We start from the raw sequence: 23586 nt of genomic DNA, 5'->3' as shown, positions 1-23586 counted from the left end.
TGCTTTCGCTTGCAACTCACCGATGCCAAGGCGACAATGGTCACGATCACTGAATGTTTGAAAAGAGAAACACGTACGCAGAGCGCAGTGACCGGCGAGTAAGCTGTCACCTCATCCTACACCCCCCCCCCCCCCCCCCCCCCCTGTGGCATGAGCCCCACATATCGGCAGGGCTTACGTTCACGTCGAGAGAGAGTGTCTTGCAGAGGACCTCCACCTCGAACTTGAGGTTGAGTTTCAGGTCACGCTCTTGATGTAGTTCGGCCAGCAGGTTCATAAGACCCATCGTCCACGGGTTGGGCGGCTTAAATATCTGAAAAGGCACCGATGATTCCTGAGCGGCGCTCACGAACCAGCAGGCGCACGAGCCGGCGGCGGGTTAAAGATACGGTGTCAGCCATACCGAACGCAAACAGGATAGGAATCCACAAAGCCTTGCAGCTGGGCCTGCAGAAAAACCATCATATCGCATCTAACCCGTTCTTCCGATCTCTCTAGACCAACCATCCCCGTGAAGTGAGGAGCAGCAAGCACACAACCTGGGTCATTGCTGACGGCAGACGCCTCCCACCGGAGCTCCCCCCAAGCCCCCCCCCCCCCTCCCCCCCCACACACCAAAGCCTGCAAGTGCGCAGTCTGGGCGCGCCGCGCCGAAGAGCACGGAGCTCAGGCGACACCACGCACCTTCGATTTGGCGCACGATTCGAGAACCTTGGCGACGAAAGGCACGATGTACAGAAGCTCGTGCATTCCCAGGTGGTAGGCCTCCACGACCAGGGCCTTCAGGTCCAGGTCGACCTGAAACACGACGGGGCACGGTGCAGGTCACGCCGGGACCACGGCCCGCGACGAGAAGACGAGACTCAAAACGCACCCACGACGCGATCTTGATGGGGGACGGCAATGTCGTCGCTAAAGGAAAGGAACAATGATCCAGGGGCACATACCAGCCAATGGAGGAGCTCAATCATGCCCGCTCTGCACATAGTATTGACTGACGGACCACCGCTCTTACCTGAAGAATGGGCTTGTTCTTGGCGATGGTCATGAGTCCTAGCCAGTGGCCCAGGTTCTTGAGTATTGTACGATCGTTGAACTTCTCCACGCCCTTGTCTGCCCGCAGCAGTACCTGGCGGCAGGCGGAGTCACGGTCGAGTTAGTCCTCTCGCCCGAGGCCACACACGCGCCAACCCGGCACCGAGAACGCCACTCGGACACACGCCGAGCAGCTGACGGACACGCCGGCCGCACTCCCAAGACCGAGCAGTCTCGGAGTTCTAACGCTGGTCTGTGTGATGCTACTGCGGGGCATTGTAGCATAATGATCAGCAAGCGCAACTAAGTGAAACGGTTCACGGCGACCTCCTAGCCGAAAATAGCAGTCTCCCAAACCAGCTCACCATAGCGACAACAGTTCCGTCTCACGCAGCGCCGCCCATGCCAGAGGCCGCCTGCCCCCGCGTCGGAGGCCACCCTGTACCTGCTGGACGCCGGCGGACACCACCGCCCGGCTGCACTGACCTGGATGTTCCTGTGCAGCTCGCGCACTACCGTCTGCACCAGCTCGGGAAGCCTCATGGCGTCCAGGAAGTTCGCGTACAGCGTGTGGAAGTTGGGCTCGATGCTCACACGTCGCATGACGACGTACTGAGAGAACCACGACCAGTACTCCTTGTCCATCAGCTCCAGCAGCTCTTCACACTGAGAAAGGACGCCGCTTCGTGAGGGACGGCCGGCGGTCACTGAGAGCATGCTCTTCACACTGAGAAAGGACGCCGCTTCGTGAGGGACGGCTGGCGGTCACTGACAGCGCGAGGGCAATGACTTAGCACCATCTAACCACCTGTTGCAACTAACGAAATGTTGCCGTTGGGGCCATCGTCACAAGTTATATACATGATTCGGTGGTATCCACCGCACACAAATTAAGCCCCAACCCTTCCAGACCATCGCCGAGACACCCTCAGTGACAAATGACGTCTATAAAAATGGTACAGTGCGAGGCCTCCGCACGTCGGGCGGTGACCCCCTTGGCAGGTCTGGGCGGCCCCACCCCCAGCCAATGTCTGGCCGGCCAAACCCTCGGCTAACGGGGTGCGTACCACTCACCTTCTGGCTGAGGTTGAGCTGGCTGAGGTTGTTGAAAATGAAGCCGACCTTGTCCTGGACGGCCTCGCTGGGCGCCGTCTCCTCCGGCAGCGCGTTCACCAGCGTCTCGATGTTGGTCGTGTTGGCGATGGACGGCCGGCCCGACACCAGCGCCGTGGTGACCAGGGTGGCGCGCGGCGCCGGCGCCGGCGCCGCCGTCACCGCCGCCGACGGCGCCGACGAGGCCGGCGGCGCGCCACCGTCGGCCACCAGCGCCTGCAGGTGAGGCGGCAGCACGGGGCCGTCCGGCCGGCTCAGCGGCTCCTGGGAGCGCATCCCGCACTCCACGTACTGCGGCAAACGCCGAGGGGCCGGTCAGGAGTGGCTGGAGGCGACCGAGCACTGCGCGCCGCCGCCGAGCGACGCCAGAAGTCAGGGTACACGCCGGGAGCGTAACCTACACGTCAACAAACAACCAAACGCAGCACTCCAGCCTGGCGATCCCGGACTGGGGTAATGATACAGTCTTCTAGTACTTGGTATGTGGAACACTAATGCGCGCCTGGAATAGCATCCAGCGCTCAAAGTGGCGCGTCAAGCGACGTCAGAGGACACCAGCAGGCGCCCAATACGCCATGTCTGGGGCAAAGAGCGTTACTGCGCCTGACGGCGGGAATTAACCGACTCTGCAAAACACCTAGCACAAGCACATCAGGCGCTTGCTTAAACGCTTACTGACTGAATGCCGTTGCAGCCCACTGTAGACATCGTAGCCGCCACCAAAACAGACAATCAATGAGAGCACTACGTGACACGTCCCACTGCGCCCAGTCGGTGTCCAGTACTCGCCCGCGCTCTGGACCGAGGCCTCACCGCGGCGGCGAGAAAAAAACGAGAACAAACGTTGCCCTCCGCCCTCCCCCCCCCCCCCCCCTAGGCGACGCCCGCTAGCGCCGCATCACTCACGTCCACCAAGTGTCGCGGGAACTGGCTGAAGTGCTCGACGGTGGCCAGGTGCTGGCAGTACTGCGGGTACTCTCTCAGCCGGTGCTTGAAGCGGTCCAGCGCTACGATGCCAAAGTTGTACATCTTGGAGCCGGGCGGCTTCTTCACGGCATCCAGCACGTAGCGCAGCGCCAGGCCCAGACCTATGTAGCTGTGGCGGTGTGACAAGCGTCAGCTGTTGCCCGCCTCGTTTGGGGAGCGCGTCGCGCGACTATGTTCTCCATCATTGCAATCTCTGTGGCAGGCTGTTTGGAATTCCAGTAACAGTAGTGCGCTGGCTAAATTCAAGACCTCCAGAGGCCAAAAGGTGAAACAACCTTTGACGGGAGACCAACTGTCGCACCCAGCGGCACAGCAATTGAATAGACGGCAGACATTCTTACACGAGAAAATCTAAATACTCGCCACCCATGCAGACCTCGCAAGTTCCGTCCATCCACCACTGACTCTGTCATAGAGCATCTCACATCTTCGAAGTCAGCCCTAACGCTACGATGGGTGTGGAGCCGACTTTCCCCGCTGCGCACTTACTCCGTGACTAGGTTGTGTTCAATGATGCCGCCGAACAGCTGTGCCGTGATATACAGCTCCTTGTCGGGATATTGCGGGAAGAACTTGTACTCGTCCATCAGGCTGCGCAGCATGCAGGCAAAAACCTCCTGCGAACGCGACCGCACGTCACCACGTGACACCGTGGGACACGTGGCACCGCACCACACGTGTCGGGGTAGCGCACACTAACCGGCACCATTCTGATACCGACTGGCACTCGGTAGGCACATGTGGGCCAGACCCGCTGGCGAGGCGAGCGGTCCGCCGTCGCCACGCGCCGCACGGGCACAGACCTCAGCCATGACGGGGCACGTCCCCACACAATGCCGCCGACGCCGCCACCGACCCCCCCCCCCCCTCACCCCTTGCCCCCGCGCGCCCGGCCGTGTACTACCGGAAACACGTGGTGACGCAATGTAAGACGCTCGATACCAGAGATGCAAACCTGGTCCCCACATGGTCGACTATGTCGCGCGGCTGGGCTTAAACCTGTACGCCCCTGACCTGCTTATTCACATCTGAGGGTTGCTTGAAGAGCTCGTGAACAGGCGCCAAGTGCATTTGACTGCGCCCGCAGCCAAAAATCGGCCGCCCATTCACCCACCATCACGTGAATATTTGCACCTCTGATCGGCTCCATCATAATGCCGTCCATGAAACATAGATGGCGGTAGTGCGGCCGCACGCTAGACTGTCAGTGGCCCGATGCCTCCCGCCCGATCGTCGGCATGGTCACGCAAGATCAATGTCGCACGAGGAGCGCAGGGGTACGCCACACCGCCGCCTCCAGTGTCAGTATGCAATACCATGGAAACAGGTAATACGACAAACATACCTGAGCAAACACACCCATCCACCCGCAAAACAACCCTCAGTTAACATTCAGCCCGGCATGCTTCTTTCGAGCTCCAATCTATACCAGCGCTAGTAAATAATGGAGGAAGGCGCATAAAAACACATCAGCCCAGCGGCAACTTGTTGTAAAAGGAACACGGCGCCAGGCGAACTGCCGACGTCACCCCAAAGGAGGCGCACACGATGAGGGCGGACAACACTGAGTTATACGCAAACGTCCCAAGGTTGAGGGCACCAACTTCACGCGTACACCCGAGGGCTCCTACACTCGTGTCGTAAAAGTGTGGCCGAAAAAGACATATTTAGTGGTTGTTACAACACAAGGTAATTTTGAACCTACCATCGTTAAGCCATTTGATTACGTGATGTACGTACGGAATCAACATCTACAGCGAATTCACTGGGAAGAAGCTTCGTGAAATTTGCCTTAACTAAAGCAATCGTTATTCAAAGGAAAGCGAAAAATAACTTTGGGGCACACGGCTCTGAGTCAATGAAAGGCCGAAACACATCCAACAACAGCTGCTCCCGCTTCTCCCCTCCCCCCCCCCCTCCCCTGCTGCCCACGGCGGGCCCGCGTCCCATACGCCCTGATTTGGCGTCAGTGCCGGGCAATCCGCTCACCACACGCGACCGATTGTGGCCGAGCCCCCACCGCCCTGCCGGCGACAGCTGGCCCATCAGCGGCAGACGCCGGCGCCGTGTTCACACAGGCGTACCGACAGGCGGCGTCAGGTCACCGGGCCACGGGGTCAGGTACCGGGCGGTGCCACACGCGCGGGTGGTGAGGCGCTGGTGACACTGGGCGCCGAAGGCCACCGGGTCACGGGGTCAGGTACCGGGCGGTGGGACACGCGCGGATGGTGGGGCGCTGGTGACACTGGGCGCCGAAGGCCACCGGGTCACGGGGTCAGGTGCCGGGCGGTGGGACACGCATGGATGGTGAGGCGCTGATGACACTGGGCGCCGGTCGCCTCAAGTTGTTCGCTTTTGAGCGTAGGTCTAATGAAATTGAATTGGATATGATTCTCGTCAAGGCCGTTTCAGCTAAAGAAGACCTTCTTTACTCAAATCGCAGTATATCACTTTCATCGAGTAGACATGATCACTAAATACGCAGATTTCAGCATTTCGACTCACGCATTTAAACAAATGCGAATCTCGATGATGTGTTCTGCATATTTACATCTTCCTTACGATATATGGCCCGGTACTCTGTTGAATGCCTCGGTGAAGCTGAGTACAAGCAAGGGACGATTACCAATAACCCAAATGGCGTATGTGACGCGTCTCCGTCTCATCCTGCACCGTTCCAAGCCACCAGGTACAACGGGTGCGGTCGATAACCGCGGGACCGCAATCTGCGGCGATGCCGAACAGAAGCAGCCTCCGCCTTCTCCCAGACGCCGTGATAGCACGGTTCGCACCCAGCCACCGCCCAGCCGGTACCAACCAAACGTCCAGACATCCGTCCGGCTCCGGTGCCCACGGCTAGCAGACAATGGACACTACCCAGTCCGTATACCACCAGTCCCCTCTCCTTTCGGGGCACACAGCTGGAACTCACGCGCTCCCGCGGGACGTTGCTGTCCTGGAACCGCTTCAGCATGTCGAGCACTTCCTCGATGGAGAGTGTCGGATGCGGCGGGTGGTTGTAGATGCGCTGAAAGTTGCTGTTGGCCTCCTCCTCCACCTCCTTGGAGAGCGCGGCCGCCTCCGACTGGAACGGCCCGACGTCGGCTGGAAGGGTCGCGGACGGGCGTCAGCACAACCAGCCCGGGCCAGGCACCGGCGCCGTGGTGGCGCGAACCTGCCGACGCTCCTGTCAAGGCCAGCCAACGCCTCTGTCAGAGCCTGCCGACGCCTCTGTCAGAGCCCGCCGATGCCTCTGTCAGAGCCAGCCGACGCCTCTGTCAGAGCCCGCCGACGCCTCTGTCAGAGCCAGCCGACGCCTCTGTCAGAGCCCGCCGACGCCTCTGTCAGAGCCTGCCGACGCCTCTGCCAGAGCCCGCCGATGTCTCTGTCAGAGCCTGCCGACGCCTCTGCCAGAGCCCGCCGATGTCTCTGTCAGAGCCCGCCGACGCCTCTGTCAGAGCCCGCCGACGCCTCTGTCAGAGCCCGCCGATGTCTCTGTCAGAGCCCGCCAACGCCTCTGTCAGAGCCCGCCGACGCCTCTGTCAGAGCCCGCCGACGCCTCTGTCAGAGCCCGCCGATGTCTCTGTCAGAGCCCGCCAACGCCTCTGTCAGAGCCCGCCGACGCCTCTGTCAGAGCCTGCCGACGCCTCTGCCAGAGCCCGCCGATGTCTCTGTCAGAGCCCGCCGACGCCTCTGTCAGAGCCCGCCGACGCCTCTGTCAGAGCCCGCCGACGCCTCTGTCAGAGCCCACCGACGAAGGTCAACACGGCCTATCGAGGTCAGGTCACGGTCGGCCGTGGGACACGGGCACCAACACGCAGCAGACCGAGCGCCGCTCGGTCCGAAGTGGACTCTGAGACACGGGTCGCGTGTTGGAAGCGGCAGAGTCCACCGCCAGCCGGGCACTGCCGAACGCCACGCAAAGGTCGGATAAGCAGTTCCCCCGCCACCGATAAGCGGCAGCGGCCGGCAGGGCGGCGCGGCTGGTCCTTCCCAGCCGGTGCTGTCTCACGCCTGGCCGGTCGCCGCCGCCGCACTCACACTGCGCGCTGCGGGCGAGCCCATGCAGGGCGGAGGTGGGCGGCCCGGCGCCACTGCCGCCGCCGCCGGTGGCAGCTGCGCCGAACAGTCCTGAGACGGCCGGTGGCGTCAGCGATGAGAGCAGCGAGGCCTGGGCGCCGCGGCCGCCGCCACCGGCAGCCGAGGAGCCGACGGAGCCTGCCGATAGGCGGGCCCAGGTCAGGTGACCGAGCATGAGCATGGCGTCAGGTCAGGTCAGGTGACACATGGGCACGGTGTCAGGTCAGGTCAGGTGACACATGGACACGGAGTCAGGTCAGGTCAGGTGACACATGGACATGGCGTCAGGTCAGGTCAGGTGACCGAGCATGGGTATGGCGTCAAGTCAGATCAGGTCAGGTGACACATGGCAATGGCGTCAGGTCTGGCCAGGTAACACATGGGGACGGCGTCAGGTCAGGTTAGATGGCCGAACATGGCCCCACTGCAGCTTGGCCCCTTTTTACCTCAGCTGGTCGGACAGAACGGCGAGGGAACGGGCCGCTAAGCACTATACCGTTTCATGGGTGTTAAGGAAACTAGCTTGGGAGCTCTACGATAAAACGTTCTGGGTTATTTGTAGACAGGCATAACTGACAAGGTTACTCGCGTATCCACGCCCTGATGGAAACAGACGATAGTTAAATTTATCGCGGGAGGGACGGAACGTAGACCTGTTGATGGGCACCGGCGCAAGAGTCGCAAATCAACTCATCCGCACACCGGCATGAGAATTCAACAACGGCGAAAATATACACGGCATGCAACCACTGTTGTTTCATATAGTGGAGCCTGAGCCGAAAATGACCATATCCTTACAGACGTGCAGCGGTACAGCTGAACTAGAATGCATGCTTTCTAACGTGAGGCGGACGGTGTGCACAGACGGGAGATGAACGTGCCCAGTGCCGTGTTGGGGCTGGTCCAGAGCAGCCGGTCTCACCGGGAAGCGTGAAGGGCGAGGTCCTCCGCAGGCCGCCGCTGGAGGTGGGGACGCCCGCGGCGCTGCCGGAGCCGCCGCCCAAGCCGAGGCCTGCCATACTGGTGCCCAGACCACCCACCAGCGATTCGCTGCCCAGCGCCGGGAACAGCTGCAACGGGCCACAGGGAACACTCGTTGGTTACAGCTGCGGATAACACCAGATGATCCTGATGACTTGACGATGAGAAGATAGACCGCTCGTGCCGATAGTTCAGTTGGTTAGCGCGCTCCGGCGACATCGCCCCCGGCTGTGTCTGACCCGACCGTGCCGGACCATCTGACGGACACGAACCCCGCGCCCACCCCCGGCCCGTCTCTCCCACTGACCTGGCTGGGGAGGCTGGCCTGGCCAAAGCCGGTGTCAAGCGGACGCGGCGGCCCAGCCGGCGCCGGCCGCGCCACGCCCGGCGGCGGCTGGCGCGGCCGGCTCAGCAGCGCCTGGCTCGCGTTGCCCACCATCGTCAGGATGGCCTCGTTCAGCTCCTGGCTGACGCCGGCGGCCGGCGCCCGCGCGTGCAGCACGCTCAGCATGGTGGCCACCATCTCGGGCGGCAGCGGCGCCTTCAGCGGCGGCTCCAGCGCCTTCAGCGGCGGCTCCAGCTCCTTCAGCGGCCCACCCAGGCTCTGAGAGACGCGCCGCTGTCGGGACAGAGGCCGCACGTGGGTCACATGTCCGGTCAAGGGGCACACACAGCACACAACCGAACCACACAGCGCTCTGCACCTAGCCGCTTACGCTCTGGGGCGGCTGCTGCCCATGCCAACCACGATGAAATGAACGAGCAGTCCAATACAACGTGCACAAGATGATGAAGTATCAGTTGCATTCCCAATGCCTCGCTGTGTACGTTGAAACCCATTGCAGTGCCTATGAGCCAGAGCACTTGGATGTATGCTACTCATCAGGCCTAGCAGAGAATTGGCACCGAGTGGCGGCTGACTAGGACCAACGCATCTACCAACACAGACTGCAACGGCTCGTATCAGATGGGCGCTACGTGGGCGAGCAGTTGAAGCGCTCGGGCGCCCTAGTGTACTACTACTCGACTGGCACCCCACGCTGCAGATTCTGCACGCCCAAGATGTACACTGCGCGCCCCTGCGGACCGGCTCCAGCCGACCTCAAAACCAGACTGGAACTTCCCATGTGTGAGGTTCAGAACTGGCTCAGTGTCAATTTTATCCAACTGAACGAAACAAGAACTGCTTTTATGTCCATCGGGCCGAGGCAAAATGTTAAAAAGTCGGCTGAATTCCACTTTGAAGTAGACGATCCGATTGTGCATGCTTCAGGTAGCATCAAAATTCTCGGCGTCATAGCTGACTGGTCTGTCACGGGGTGCCGTGTCTCGAGCGTCGTGAAATATGCAATGTCATCCTTGTTTTTCCGAACAAATTCCGTCATTACCTGACTTCAGATATTTTCAAAATCACCATTCAGGCATACGCGTTCCCTAATATCACGCACTATCCACGCGTATGAGCTGGGCGACCGAGAGTCAACTACACAAAATTCAAGAAGTTATTACCTGCATTGCAAGAGCAATTATCGGCTCCAAAAAGCATCATTGTATAACTCCTTGGATGGGCGAGGATCGAGACCATAGTGGCCGACCGCAGCGAGATCAAAGCGTTTAGGCCGCTGAAGGAGGTAGGCGTGTACCACGAGGTCCGCGCGCTTTTTGCGCCACGCGTCGCTGTTTCCACCCGTGAAACGCGCGCCTCGGGAAGACGAAGTCTGCTCCTGAGCAGATACCACTTGATCGCTACGCAGAGGGCATTTTCGCATCGAGTGGCAGATGCCTGGAACCGCCTGCCATTGTCTGTCTGTCATGCCAGAACACTGAGGACGTTTAAGATCGCCATGCGTGATGTAATTTTTTAGCACTGCTTACAGTGCATTGATATATCTGTTTCAGCTCTTTATCACTGCTCGTATAATGCATTGTACGACTGCCTGTGTCATTTTATTGTATACCTGGTGTGAGTGCCTATTTATGCTGTACCTATATGTAACTTGAAATGGCCTCGACCTGAAACCGTAATATCCACCATGTGGATAGTTTCCAATAAACTGACACTGTTCCATGTCCGGCATTCTGCACTGTCAGCGAGATGCGTGCCGCTGCGCCCCAGGCCTTGACTACCTGCAGGAACTTGACACAGGCGGTGATGAAGACCTCGCCGTGCTCGTGGATCTTGTCCGATAGCCACTTGTCCAGCTTCAGGTACTCGCGGCGCGAGGCCAGGCACGCCAGATCGATGACGAACGGCATGGCCTGGTAGTTCAGCAGCAACGACAGCGCCTACCGCAGACAGAGGTGGTGAGTCAGGATATCAGGGCACGCGGTCGCGCCCATGTGGCCCGGACGGCACCGGCTACTCCAGGTCACGAGGGGCGCTTTGTAAGTCTCCCTAACCGCCCGCAGCATCATTGGAGCACACAATCCCCACACCCCCACCCTACCACGCAAAGGTGGTGCCTCACACGGATACGCAACAACGGACACTGAAGCGATCCCACGAGGGTTGGCCTCTGCCCCCTACGGTTCAACGTGGCAGACGCTGGCACACGCCTGCGAGCCGCCTGGTCAGTGGCTTCGGCCCTGAAAATCTCCGCACTTGTTGGCACCAGTGGTCGCAGCTAGTAACCAAGCACGCCACAAGCACACCGACCACATTCAAGCGCGAGCCGTTCCTCCTCCGCGTCGTCCCCAACGCGGGCGCGTCCCGCACCAGACGGCAACATGATCGGCCGCCCCCAGTTCCGCACCTTGAGGTCCTGCGCCACGTCCAGGATGCGCGACAGTCGGCCCTGGTCGTTCTCGCCCTGACGGTACCACTCGGCCATGGTGTGCATCAGCATGGTGCGCACGGCGCTCGTGTTCTGCGGCGTGTGCCAGGCCTGGTGCAGCACGGCCGCGCTGTTCGGGTGGTGGCCGGCTGCCGGCGCGGCGTCAACGCGGCGTCATACGACACGGCCACGGCTGGCCACAGGGAGGACACGCCGGCGGCGGCAGCCTCGCGATGGCTTTGTCCGCAGACGGAGGAAACGGCTGGAGCAACAATCTGGCTGAACATTTGCCATTGCTGGTTCCATAGCAAACAAAAACTGGCACATGACAAAGCTAACGCAAGAGTCAGGGGAAAATGTTACGTTGCCGATCCCACAAACCGAGCCGCAGGCCATGTTACCGAACGTCACCACCGCGGCGCGCCACTCACTGAGGAAGACGAGGAAGAGGTTGGAGAGCAGCTCCTGGGCGAGGTCCGAGCTGCTGCCGGTCGCCAGCAGGTTGAGCGCCAGCACGTCCTGCCCGCTCTGCTTGGGGAACTTGAGGAGCTCCTGGACGGCGCAAGTGTGGCCGCTGTCAGCCAGGTGCAGCAGCAGCTGCATCAGCTCCGTGCACCGCCTGTCGGGCAGCCAGCGTCAGTCCCACGGCCGCCAGAGCACACCAGCCAGGCACCGGGTGACAGAGGCCGTGGGCGGGCACACTACATGGGCGTAATCAGGTCACACGTACTTTATGACACACTGCAGTACAGTTCTACTGTATAACATTACAAATCTATCGCCTGACAAGCACCCCGAAGGGGAACAAAACTACACCATTACGCCATTATAAAGGCACGTCTGGTGCCGAACCCCTCATCTGAGCACACTGGCTCATACAGCAGTCAAACCATACCCACCATGTGTTCAGCTCCTTGTTGTCCTTCTCCGGCGGCACCTTGAGCTGCGCCACGTCCACCATGTAGCACTGGTAGTCGGCCAAGCAGAACACGTCGGGATTCTTCAGGATCTGGTTGATGTACGACAGCTGGAACGGGAACAGCATTGAGGAACGGGCGCCACCGACGATATCAAATGATTTGTTAAAAAAAAACACACACATGAGGGCGTCCAACATCATTGCCGAAAAGGATACCTATTGTTTTATCGTATTGAAGGCATTATACTCATGGCATTACATATTGTTTTATCGTATTGAAGGCATTATACTGGAGGTGTCCTCGTGGAGTAGTCAAAACAGTGAGGGGAAAATCGGCTGTTGCAGTTTTGGTGCACCGGTGAGTTTACTGCCCAAATTTCCGAGCAGAACACCTGAGCTTTCACGCGTCCGCCCAATCTGCCCCGGTCCGCCAGCCCACAACCCGACCGACCCCTCCCGGCCAGATTCCGGGAATGGTTGGTCGGGGTATGGCCTACTCGCGCCCGTCCTCCACGCTCCCGCCTACGCGCAGTACCTGGCTGTCAGCGTTCTTCCAGACGCGGTACAGCACCCCGACGGGGAAGGCGTCGGCGCGAGCGCCCTGCAGCTGGAGGCCCAGCTGGAGCGCCTGCGTCAGCAGCCGCAGCGCCATCCGGTCCTTCACCTGGAAGCCCGGGTGGTCCAGGTGGTACACCACCTCCTTCCACTGGATCGACGGCGCCTGTCGCAAGGTCACGCGATCAGAATGAAGCCGGGGGGGGGGGGGGAGCGGGGGAGGGGGTGATGCAGCACGGCACGCATCCGTGGCGCCATGCAAAATCACCACACACACAAAAAAACATCGCGAGATGGGAGCTGGGGAAACCGAGGCAAGATGGTCCGACGATCCGACGCAGTCGTATTCCCCCGACAAAGGGGGCGCATCACCAACAAGCGGGTCAGGATGTGCCCTGGCACGGCACAGTCCAGCATGCCATTCGTCCAGGTGAGCTTTCACGAAATGTTCACGTAGTTACGACCAACTTTTCCAGAGGTGAAGTCAATCGGTGTGAGCTTAGTCCGAGCCCTGAACACAGTATAACTTGAGCAGCGCACGGGAGCAAAGTTGCTTTTTATTTAGATATAAAACCATGAGCTTAAATTCATGCTGTGGAGTCGGGTATTTGCATTTGGAACACATGGCTTTTCCGGCCCGAAAAGTCTAGTCCGAGTCAGTTGTGCAGCGCGTTGCCAAGCTTTGCGCCTGCATGAAAGCAAGAGTGGCCAGTGGGCCGCAGCTGCCAACGGACCGTTGTTGGAAGCGGTGATCGCCTGTAAGGGTTCACATTTGTCCGGCTTCTTTGTTTTGTAATCGTGTCAGGCTCGAATAAAAATCAGACAAAAGGAAGACGCACGACTGGGTGGCAGGGCGTGTGAGGTAGGACGCCGGAACGGTTTCTTTGCGTGTTGCTTGTTTAAAGTGCAGTTGGCGTATAGCGCGGAATGCTGGTGCTGTTGCTGGGTTGGTGAGATCGGTTGAGTTTACGCACTTCACGCCGATCCAACACAGCCGTCCATCCAAGTTTCGTCTAAGTTCGTTTGTCGAGGTGCCAAACAGCGTTCAGTAATTAATCTTGCTGTCCTATTTAAAATCCTTTCATTCCCACCTCACCATGGTCAGAAAGGGGTAGGATGTACGTCGCGCATGTTTGTGCGAGGATCTTTCTGCACATCCACTTCAAGGTTGGAAGAAGGGGGTGCATTGTTTGCTTTTACGTTAAATTAACATACATATGGCATTTCGGGTCCAAGGACAAAGTTAAACCTGTTTTTCAGCTGTGACGACACAGACAGACTGACCAGCAAACGCCAGATGGCGCAGCCATATTGCACTTTGTGAGCGTTCACTCTATGTGCGAGCCAACTCAAAGCATCAGCCAGCTAACGCCGCCTCCTCACCAGCTCGTGAACAGCCTTGACGAACACGTCCACGTTCCAGGTCTGCGGCCCGTCCTTGGGCTTGTCGGCCGCCCAGATGGAGGCGGCCGGCTGCAGGCTCTGGATGGGCACCTGGTCGGCCAGGCCCGTGTAGGTGCGCACCATGGCGCCCAGGCAGCGCGCCACCGCCGGCGCCGTCACTTCGGAGGCACCGTGGTTCACCAGGTGGCGGCGGCACTCTTCCACCGAGGCGCACAGGTTGTAGCCCACCTCCAGCACGAAGTCGGCCAGCGAGCCGTCCAGCTGTGCCGAGCGGTCCGTGGCGGTGAGGATTGACAAAAACACAGCAAAGCAAGGCAACACGAACAAAATGCAGCAAGAAGATAAGGCAACATACGCATGCGCCTGACACGTGTGGCCTGCGGCCGTGCTAAAGGCTAGATGACGTCACAGAGCAGGACGGACCGTGCATAACATTGTTAAACGTTGAACTTTCGCCACCAAATCTGCCGTTGACCTGGAATTGCGCGATCAGACGGCAGGGGTCAGGGCTCACACAAGCACTGCTTAGAGTGAGCTCTGATCCCACAAATCCATTCATTCAAAATGTTGGGATAAAAAATTTAAAGTTAAAAAACGCATGATCCAAATGGCGTTGGCATAGCTGCTGCCCAAGACCACAGGCACATAGCTGCAGCCATCCCCGCGCCGGGCCGTCGCGCACAGCCCGCCATCCCCGCGCTGGGCGGCCGCGCAGAGCCCGCCATCCCCGAACCAGGCCGCCGCGCAGAGCCCGCCATCCCCGCGCTGAGCCGCCGCGCAGAGCCCGCCATCCCCGAGCCGGTCCGCCGCGCAGAGCTCGCCACCCCCGCGCTGGGCGGCCGCGCAGAGCTCGCCGCACTGACCAGGTTTTTGGCCATGTTGGCTGGGCTCCGGATCTTGTCGACGGGGATGTCAGCGCTCTCCGAGTAGATGAGCGGCGCTAGAACGGCCGGCACCAGCTCGCGCGGGAAGTCTTTGCGCACCGCCTCGACGAACGCCTCCTGAGAGTCGGCCGCCTGGCGAGCACGTGGCGGCCGCACCATCAGCACGGAGACCTGTATCCCCGGCTGGGGGGGGAGACACGACACAGCACCGCGTGCTCCTGCTCGGCTTCCTGTCACATGCCATCGCGCCCGGCATGCCCGTGTGCCACTGCTCAGCTATACGGGGCTGGACGACAGGTGCGTGGAGAAACGATAACATTTGGCAGGTCATTTGCCGCCTTACTCATATAGAGGGGCTTCCGAATAGTTCTCCTTTATTCAAATTTTAACGGAAAGCTGTTTGGGGCACATGTACTACCATCCGCTCGCCAGTGGCCAGTGGCCAGCTACAGTGCCGAGTTGTGTGCGGGCCCGGCATGTCGGCGCACCTTGTCGAGCTGCTCGGGCGGCGCGTACAGCAGCCAGGAGACGAGCCGGTGCAGCAGCTCCGGCGACGACTCGTGCAGGCCGCCCTCCTCAGCGAAGCTCGAACAGTCGGCTGGCGAACGGCCGTCCGTCAGTCGGGAGATCAGACACACCCTGGCCGAACACGCCATCCGAACAGGGAGACACGTGGCGGCCCGACCGGACAACAGACAAACGGACGGAGTGTAGCAGACAGACAGACGTACAGACATGTGGCGGCCCGACTGGACGACAGACGGACGGACTGAGTGTAGCAGACAGACAGACATGTGGCGCACCGACTGGACGTCAGACAGACGGACGGACGGAATGTAAAAGACGGACAGACAGAATGTGGTGGATTGACTGGACGACAGACGGACTGAGTGCAGCAGACAGACAGACATGTGGAGGATTGACTGGACGACAGACGGACGGACGGATGGAATGTAGAAGACGGACAGACATGTAGGAGACAGACCGAACGACAGATAGACGGACAACATGTAGAAAACAGTTATGCGCGTAGTAGGCAGACCGGACGACAGCACACAGCGTTCAGCAATGGGACGTGCGGTCCAAGAGACCCGATGAAGCACACATGACACCGATCCAAGAGACGCGCTTCAGGGCACCAGATAGATCATGTACGTCGCGACCCGTGTCACGGAATTTATGAGCACTATATCAGGCTGTTCTTGTGCTAGCCGATGAAAGTGACGATCATTGTGTACTGGGAAATCAGCCGTTTTGTGATTGCTGTTGATATGCTTCGCGGCGCTGCTCCACCGTCCGACCTCGAGTGGCCGCCGGCCTCGGTCGCGTTTTGGGGCGGGCGACGCGCCGACTTCCGGCTTGCAGCGCAGCTCGTGGTGGTCGTGTAATTGCCTTGCTCTGGTTCTGAGTTAGTTTTGCCACTGTGGGGCAATGTGGTGATGGTGTTCTTATTATAATCCCATCACATATTGCCCTGGTTGCCTCAGTACATTTTGTCTTCCTTGTTTTAACTTTAACAGAGTAATTAGTATAAACGCAATCAGCGTTCAGTTCACGCGTCATAATTTAGGCTACGGCTCCTCCGGTCGCCAGGAAGTGCTGCCACCTGTCAGCTACTGCAAGGACAGACCGGGCCGAAAAATTGGTCAGGCTTTGCGCCTACGAAAGCTGAGGGTGTCTACTGTGCTGTTTAGTTTCAAGTCGTAGCAACAACTAGTTCATACGATAAAGTAAAGGCTGCAGTTAAAAAGGTGAAGCGTTAGGGATGTCACCAACATCTCTCCCCAGCGAGGGGCCTGTTCGTCCTCTCATCCCGGCGGGGCCGAGCTTCGTGCTCGTCAAAAACGTGAACGGAAGGCTTCCACACGACCAGCCCACTCGCTATCCGTCGGAAACTCGATCTCAACGCTGGCCAAGTGGACGCCACCAAACCGCTCCGCTCGGGAGCCATCCTGGTGAGGGTGTTTACCGAGCACCAGGCCAAGGCTCTGTTAAAATTAGGCAACTTCCTTAAGCAGGCGGTCGCAGTCACTCTCGCAGACCGCCTGAACGCCATCTAGGCGGTCGTGTACAGCCGGAGCTTACCGAGCTGTCGGGTGAGGAGCTGCTGGGGAAGCTGACCGAGCCGAAGTCGTGCAAGGTCACGCGCCTGCCCCCCCCCCCCCCCCCCCCCCCGCCGTACCAGCCTGGACCCCACCAGGCCCAGGATGGGCCCAGGACGGACCTTGCACTGACCTACAAAAGCAGGCCAAATCGGGCTGCTGCGCAGCACCGCAACTGCGATACCAGCATGAAAAACGGCCATTTACGCACCAAACTTCCCACTCGCCACCTACCCGAATCGATGTAGTTCTTGATGAGGTCAGGAAGTTTCTGCTGGATGAACTGCTCAGCTTGTTGGCTTGTTTCGATGTCCTTTGAGTGGAGAAGTGCGATCGCAAAGGCAACTTCTTCTGACTTCTTCAGCTTGAGCGTTTTTGACAGCCCCTGGAGGAACTGAGCAGGACGATTCTGCCAGAAAGAGCAATCAGTTGATGGGTTACTGCAACCTCATGAGCTAACTACGATTGTAATCACCAATGTATACAATACTTGGACAGCCAGCGCCGGATATATGGCAGACGTCAGTATGAACATGGTGGCTGGTGCCGCAGAAATGGACAAAAACATCAGCCAGGTACTTGGTCCTCCAAAAAGGAACGTGAATGATACCCCATTGCCAGGAGGTAGTATGTGAACTCAGTAAAATCCAAAGAATATCATGCCAGCCTACACCCATTCACGACAAAAAAAAACATGCATTCCGCACCAACATTCATAAAACACAAGCCGCCAGGCGAGCTTTCCACTGTCAGATGTCACATCCACCATCGTGCACGCAGGCCCCGCGCTCCGCCAGCTGGCCTCGAGTTCACCAGCGGCGAGGGCGCACCTTTTGCCTGAAGGCACGGTGGTCGACGGCGTAACAGAGTAGGTGGACGAAGTTGGGCCGGGTGGCGAGGCTGGCGCACTCCTGCTGCAGCAGCTGCAGCTGCGGGTTGTCCTTGGCAACGCTCCGGCTGCCGTCGCAGACGACGTGCGAGAACAGACAGCGCAGCAGATGGGTCTGGGCGTCCGCACCGTGAACGCTGACCAGCTGCGGCAGAAGACAGCGGCGCACCCGTCAGCAGGGCCCACCTCCGAACACCAGAGCGTGGCAGGGGTACGTGCGAGGACAGACAGCGCAGCACGTGGGTCTGGGTGCGCCCGTCAGCAGCGCCCACTTCCGAACACCAGAGTGTGGCAGGGTTGCACGCCATGATGGTGATTAAGGTGGGGACGGCATGCTTTCGTGCGTCACGGGGAACATCAAGGACCCCAGACAGTCATTGAGGAGGGTCAAGCTGAAGGGACGTATGAAAGAGAGATCCCTCAGGCTGCTCGGACGCACGTGCGCGGCCGAGCCGGGTGGACCAATGCATCGCCGCAATAACATTGCCGGAATCCCACAGGCGCTGTTACAGGCCGGTGACCAGTTCACCACTGCAATAATATCGCCGGATTCCACAGGCACCGTTCAAGAAACGTAATAATTAGATGCAAACGCACATAAATGTCAACAGGGGTATATTTTACGGCTACAACAACGAGTCAGCGCATGATTCAGTGCGAGAAACGAGTATTACATGTCGTGAATTTAACGCGTCAGGTGGGGGGCAATTTGACCCCCCCCTCGAAGGCATTTCCGGAATGGTTTCCGAACGCCACCGACAACCAAAAAACCGATCGTTTGGTATTAAAATTTGGATGAACCTTTATGGTCGCTGACCTACGGCAGATCAAAGTCAGGCCATGGATCCACCGAAGTCAGTTGCTAGGGAATCGTTCAATCTGGTGTAACAATGAAGTGTTAGACAAAACCATACATCTCTGAGATACTTTCCTGGGTTACACAACAACTGAATGAACAAATTCCATTGACCTACGATCAGGTATGAAAATCAGAGCACAGCCAAAACCAGCCTGCTATACTACTCTTTGGCTTGCTGTATGAGGGTAGTTTTGGGTGCTCATTTCAAATTTGTTGATAACAGGAACAACACTATACATCTTTCATGGATCTCTTAAAGGTCAGAGTAGGCAGTAGTCCTGTATGATGTTGATCACCATGAACTTCAAAAGGCCAAACAAGGTCAATGACCTTAAACAAGCATGTGACCTTTGCTAAGAACAGATATCTAGGTTCTGGGGACTTGTTGGAGACCAACCTGAAGTTTGACCTTCTTTGACCTTATTTGACCTGAAGGCCATATTTCTTAGCTCCTGAGATCTCAGGGGAGTCAAACTGCCCTCCCCCCAGCCCAACCCCACCCACCCCAGTAAAGGGTGTCAGACTGGTCACAGGGGTGCCTGTTAAGATAACATAGCAACTGGTGTGATAACACATGAGAGTGATCCTAGATGCAATTGGGCAATGCTGGTGTAACTGTCCTATACCTGAATGTGTATGAGTGTTTTAGCAAGGGCAACATTAGAATACCCTTAGATCACCACTTACAGGAGTGCATTGGCTTTTTTAGAAAGGGTAGGCCCAATTTGAAATGTATGGACCATGGTGACCTAGTATCAGATTGTATAAACCACCCTGCAGGTGAACATGGAGAACCTCTTCACCAGGCAATATGTGAGGAGGACTGGGACTCTGTCACTCTGCCAGGTTGGGAGGCTTCTGCACCAAACCCTCGCCCAACACTTGGTTACCACCTTCCCTTCCCCTGATTGGTCATGACATTTTTGACTGGGTGCAGTGGTCATTTTATCCAGTTTTGTACACCTTACTCTTTGCCTTTGCTTAACTATAGTTCTTGTTTGAATATATTTTCATTTGTTTTAACTGATTCTTCATCCATTTACTTTTGTTCTGTAAACATATTCTGAAATGTCTCTAACTTTCTTTTATCCCCTACCAAAAGTTGTTCAGGCATCCAACAGGTTGTAAATGGCCTCATAAATAGACAACTTATAGTTTTCTCAGTGCAGGCTGCAACACCCAAATTTTCCAACAGATCTGCTTTAGTCAAAAAAGCTAATATATTGCACATACTTGCCATGTCATGCCTATGACCTCAACATGATGGATATTACTAGAACTCAATAGCCTGCAAAGCTTAAGACAGTTAAGAATGCATTCACCTAAGTTGAACTTTGCAAGAGCTTAAACAACTCATTTTAGTAGTGTACCAATCAATGTGTGCTTACTAAAATCTACAAATATTGTCCATGATGGCCAGCTATATTGTATTGGGCTGGTTGTGCTATTATACCGGGTGCATTCATATAATGCTAAGTTAAAAAGGAGACAGACAAAATGGCAAGAAAAATCAATTTGGTTCTGGAAGAATACCTTCATGCATTTTAAAATCTTCAGAAGATCCATGATGTGACATGATTCATGCTAGAAATATCACATGCATTAGATGGGATCAGATATGCTCAGAAATGCAGCCTCAGTGTTCCAGCTGGGGCATAATATTTCAATTTCTCCTTGCAAAGGCAGAATTTGAAAGTCTAAACAAACAATAGAAAAGTGATGAGCAGGGCAAGAAAGAGCAGAGGCAGCAGGGCTGTAGTATCAGATCATCTAAGGATTGCAAAAATTGGGCATAAAGCCTGCTAAGTCTGATAGGTGCCTTTTGTTTTGTTTTGTTTTGATGATGTTTTGGACCCAGGGGCCACTACATGTGCTCTGAGAGAAAATCCCTGCACCAATTTAAACATGTAGCATACCCAAATCATACAAAACAACATCATTTTTAATGACAACTTATAAGGCTGCACACATTAGGGGTGCCCAGGATAACATGACCAGATACACTGCACTGAAATGAAGCACTGGAATGAGATACCAAATTATCAAGCTTTGGTTTCTCATCAGCTTGTGCATCTGTCCAATAACTTACCTGAGCAATTTCTTGAGTTGACACTTTATAATTCTTTTTTGCTAAATTCGCCACAAGATTACTGATGTGAATCAGTGCAAAAGAGGGCGAATCCAGGTTCATAGTCCCATTAATGCTTCAAAAAAGGAAACTTCAACTGAGGAAGCTTCCTTAAACTCTTCGGCGGAAAACAAAAGCAAAGACGGTAGAAATGCGTGCGGACGCACTAGAAGTCCATGGCAGTAGGCGATCCCAACGTAAACACGTCTCATAACGTCTAACTTCAGGTCATCACACAATTCTGAATAAAACTCAACCAATCATGATTTCCAGCCGCCGAACAGCTTTCCAATGATTTCTGACATATCAGGCAGGGTCTAAAAGACTGGCATATAAAGCAGATACCCTCGTCCTCCAAAACGGCTCGGTTGATCGTCTTGAAACCTTCACCAATCGACTTCGTGTAATGAGATTAATCATGGTGAGGTAATATCCAGACGTGGAATGAGGTCAAACCCCTCAAAAACGCAAAAAAATATTACATGCAAAGGAATACAGTTCAGATCTCAGAGCCTACTGCATCAATCGCTGCGAAACCTTCACAAATTGGATGCGCCATACTTGGTTTCCTCTTCCAGTTTAACATTCGGTGGACCTAGGTCAGGTTGAAATTCGTCAGATTTTACGAACTCCAAACTTATTGTTTGCAGACAAGTCATAGCTCTGAACCTACCGGATTGGTCGCTGCGAAGCCCTCACCATTGGATGCGCCATGCATGATACCCTTTTACAATTGAAAATGCATTGACCCCAGGTTGGATCAAAAGTCGTCAAATTAACAACTTCACTTCCAAAATTTTTGCTTACAGACAACTCACGGCTCAGAACCTACCGAACCGAACTGCTTCGCAGCGATTGATGCAGTAAGATCGGAGATCTGAGCCGTCTGCATTCAAATGTAAAATTTTTCCTTCGTGTTTTCAAGGCGCTTGACCGCAGGTCAGGTCTCGATGTTACCTCTCCATGACTCGTCTCAACACAGGGAATCTATTAGTGAAGGTTTCAAGGCGATCAAACGAGCCGTTTCTGAGAACGAGCGTGCCTGCTTCATAAGCCGGTTCTTTAGACCTTGCCGCATATCAGGGAGGGGGGGGGGGAGGCAAAAGCGTATTTATTCCAGCACATGAGAATTCCATTGCAGGCAAAATTGTACTGCGAAGCTACATGGATACAAATGTGTTTTACCCGCGCCCCCAGAACCTTTTGCTATGCATACAAGATTCGTACACAAGGTACGTACGCATGTCGAGCACGGAAGTGACGTGGGTGGCACACCTGGGGCTTGAAGGCATATGAGGAAAGCGGAAGGGGACCGGAGTGAGTCAGGGTTTCATAGAATAAACAACACAAGCTGATTTTGAACACCTTCGGCTCCCGGGGCATACGCTACATCCAGAGGAGGGGGTGGCACCCAAACAGGGACGCGGTAACCGGGGGGGGGGGGGGGGGCGGTTGGAGAGCAGCCCATTCCCGAGCTTGAAAGCTGTGGGGATGGGTGCTTGCAAAGGTCCACTTTGGGCTGTCAACGGCCTGAAGCGGCCCCCTGTCTAATCTTAGAGGGTCCACTTTGGCATGTTGGAGTCCCTCCCCCCCTCCCCCAACTTGAACATAGTTCCGGCGATTCTGCAACCAAATCCCCGTTGGCTACATCGCCGTCGGCTGCATGCGTAACGTGTTCAGCGTGGCGCTATGTGGTACATCACAGGGCTGGACTGGGGCTACAGCTGCATCTGCGGGTGGGCCTGGGCCTGGGACTGCAGCTGGGCCTGGGCCTGGGCCTGGAACTGCAGTTGGGCCTGGGCCTGGGACTGGGACTGCGGCTGGGCCTGAGCCTGAGAATGTGGCTGGGCCTGGGCCTGGGCCTGGGACTGACACTGGCACTGACACTGGCACTGACACTGGCGCTGATAATGGCAATGGCAGTGGTAATGGCAATGGCATTGGCGTTGGCACTGGGTGCAGGGTGGGAGGGCAGGGCGCAGTCACCCCCTGCTGAATCCGGTTAAGGTTTAGCATGGCGGTAGTGCACTCACGAAAGAGGCAAGCTACAATGGCCTCCCCTAGAGGGTCCACCACAACCGGGCATGGCATGACAGAGCAGGAGACAGGACCGGGAGGAGCAGGGGGCAACAGGACCGGACAGAATAGGCCAGGACAGATCGGCAGGTGGGGCAGAGTGGAAATGCACAGCGTAGAATAGCGCAGGACAGGAGACGACAGAATGAGAGAGAGCAGAAGATAATGGCACAATGCAGGGGAGCAGAGACAGGGTGCAGAGAGACTTTAGGTACACATGGCAGGTTTTTGGTATGGCAAAACAGATCAAGACGGCAACAAAAGAGCGGAGGACAGCATGTCACAGCACAGCACAACACAGCACGGAATGTGGCAGTACCAAGGGAGTTTGTCAAAATAAAACAAGATTTACCTGCAGGACTACTTCAAAAGATGCCTCCTCCACTCCTAACGCAACTGCATGCATGAAACTCGCCTCTTGTACGTATTCGCTCGGCTTAACGACCTTTATGTACCACGCCGTTCGAGGTACTGGTCGTTTTAAGGTGAGCACAGCGCATGCACCCGTACCCAACGTCCGCAAGCTGTCTGCATCGAGTGAAATCACGGATGTGTTTGAAGTCGCACCTTTTCAGATCTACATCATACCTTCGAGGCCATGCCTTGTAGCAACATGAAACATAAGTAAGCGTGTTCGTTATTCAATTATGAGAACAATGGCGCATAATTTTAGGTGTTTTGACCATGTGTTTATGATGTATGGCTTCGTTGATAAGACGATGTCGCACCGTCGCGCGAGGTTCCGCGGCATCGCCGGTCGCCTGCCCTCCCCCCTCCACCAGCCAGCCAGCCAGCCGTAG

The 23586-nt window shown here is 56.7% G+C and overlaps 1 protein-coding gene across 1 annotated transcript in view; it reads right to left on the bottom strand.

The window, feature by feature from the left end:
- LOC119090103 (CCR4-NOT transcription complex subunit 1) overlaps positions 1–20956 on the bottom strand; it is a 35618-nt gene extending 14662 nt beyond the window's left edge. The window contains exons 1-22 of the mRNA XM_037212896.1: positions 20672–20956; positions 17665–17868; positions 17069–17243; positions 15221–15330; positions 14712–14864; positions 13828–14109; positions 12425–12610; positions 11870–11997; positions 11402–11589; positions 10950–11119; positions 10324–10482; positions 8504–8815; positions 8138–8285; positions 7177–7353; positions 6068–6240; positions 3625–3752; positions 3055–3244; positions 2110–2439; positions 1522–1701; positions 1016–1129; positions 685–798; positions 179–313 (exon numbers count right to left, since the gene is read on the bottom strand). Of these exons, the coding sequence (XP_037068791.1) occupies positions 179–313; positions 685–798; positions 1016–1129; positions 1522–1701; positions 2110–2439; positions 3055–3244; positions 3625–3752; positions 6068–6240; positions 7177–7353; positions 8138–8285; positions 8504–8815; positions 10324–10482; positions 10950–11119; positions 11402–11589; positions 11870–11997; positions 12425–12610; positions 13828–14109; positions 14712–14864; positions 15221–15330; positions 17069–17243; positions 17665–17868; positions 20672–20773 (3858 nt within the window). The 5' untranslated portion in view covers positions 20774–20956. The remainder of the gene's footprint in view (positions 1–178; positions 314–684; positions 799–1015; positions 1130–1521; positions 1702–2109; positions 2440–3054; positions 3245–3624; positions 3753–6067; positions 6241–7176; positions 7354–8137; positions 8286–8503; positions 8816–10323; positions 10483–10949; positions 11120–11401; positions 11590–11869; positions 11998–12424; positions 12611–13827; positions 14110–14711; positions 14865–15220; positions 15331–17068; positions 17244–17664; positions 17869–20671) is intronic.
- Positions 20957–23586: the final 2630 nt, after the last annotated feature.

Source organism: Pollicipes pollicipes, unplaced genomic scaffold, assembly GCF_011947565.3.
Source record: "Pollicipes pollicipes isolate AB1234 unplaced genomic scaffold, Ppol_2.1 Scaffold_3087;HRSCAF=3621_pilon_pilon_pilon, whole genome shotgun sequence".
Taxonomy (NCBI): Eukaryota; Metazoa; Arthropoda; class Thecostraca; order Pollicipedomorpha; family Pollicipedidae; genus Pollicipes; species Pollicipes pollicipes.
Note: the sequence above shows the minus strand (reverse complement) of the source record. Positions and strands in the feature narration are given on the sequence as shown.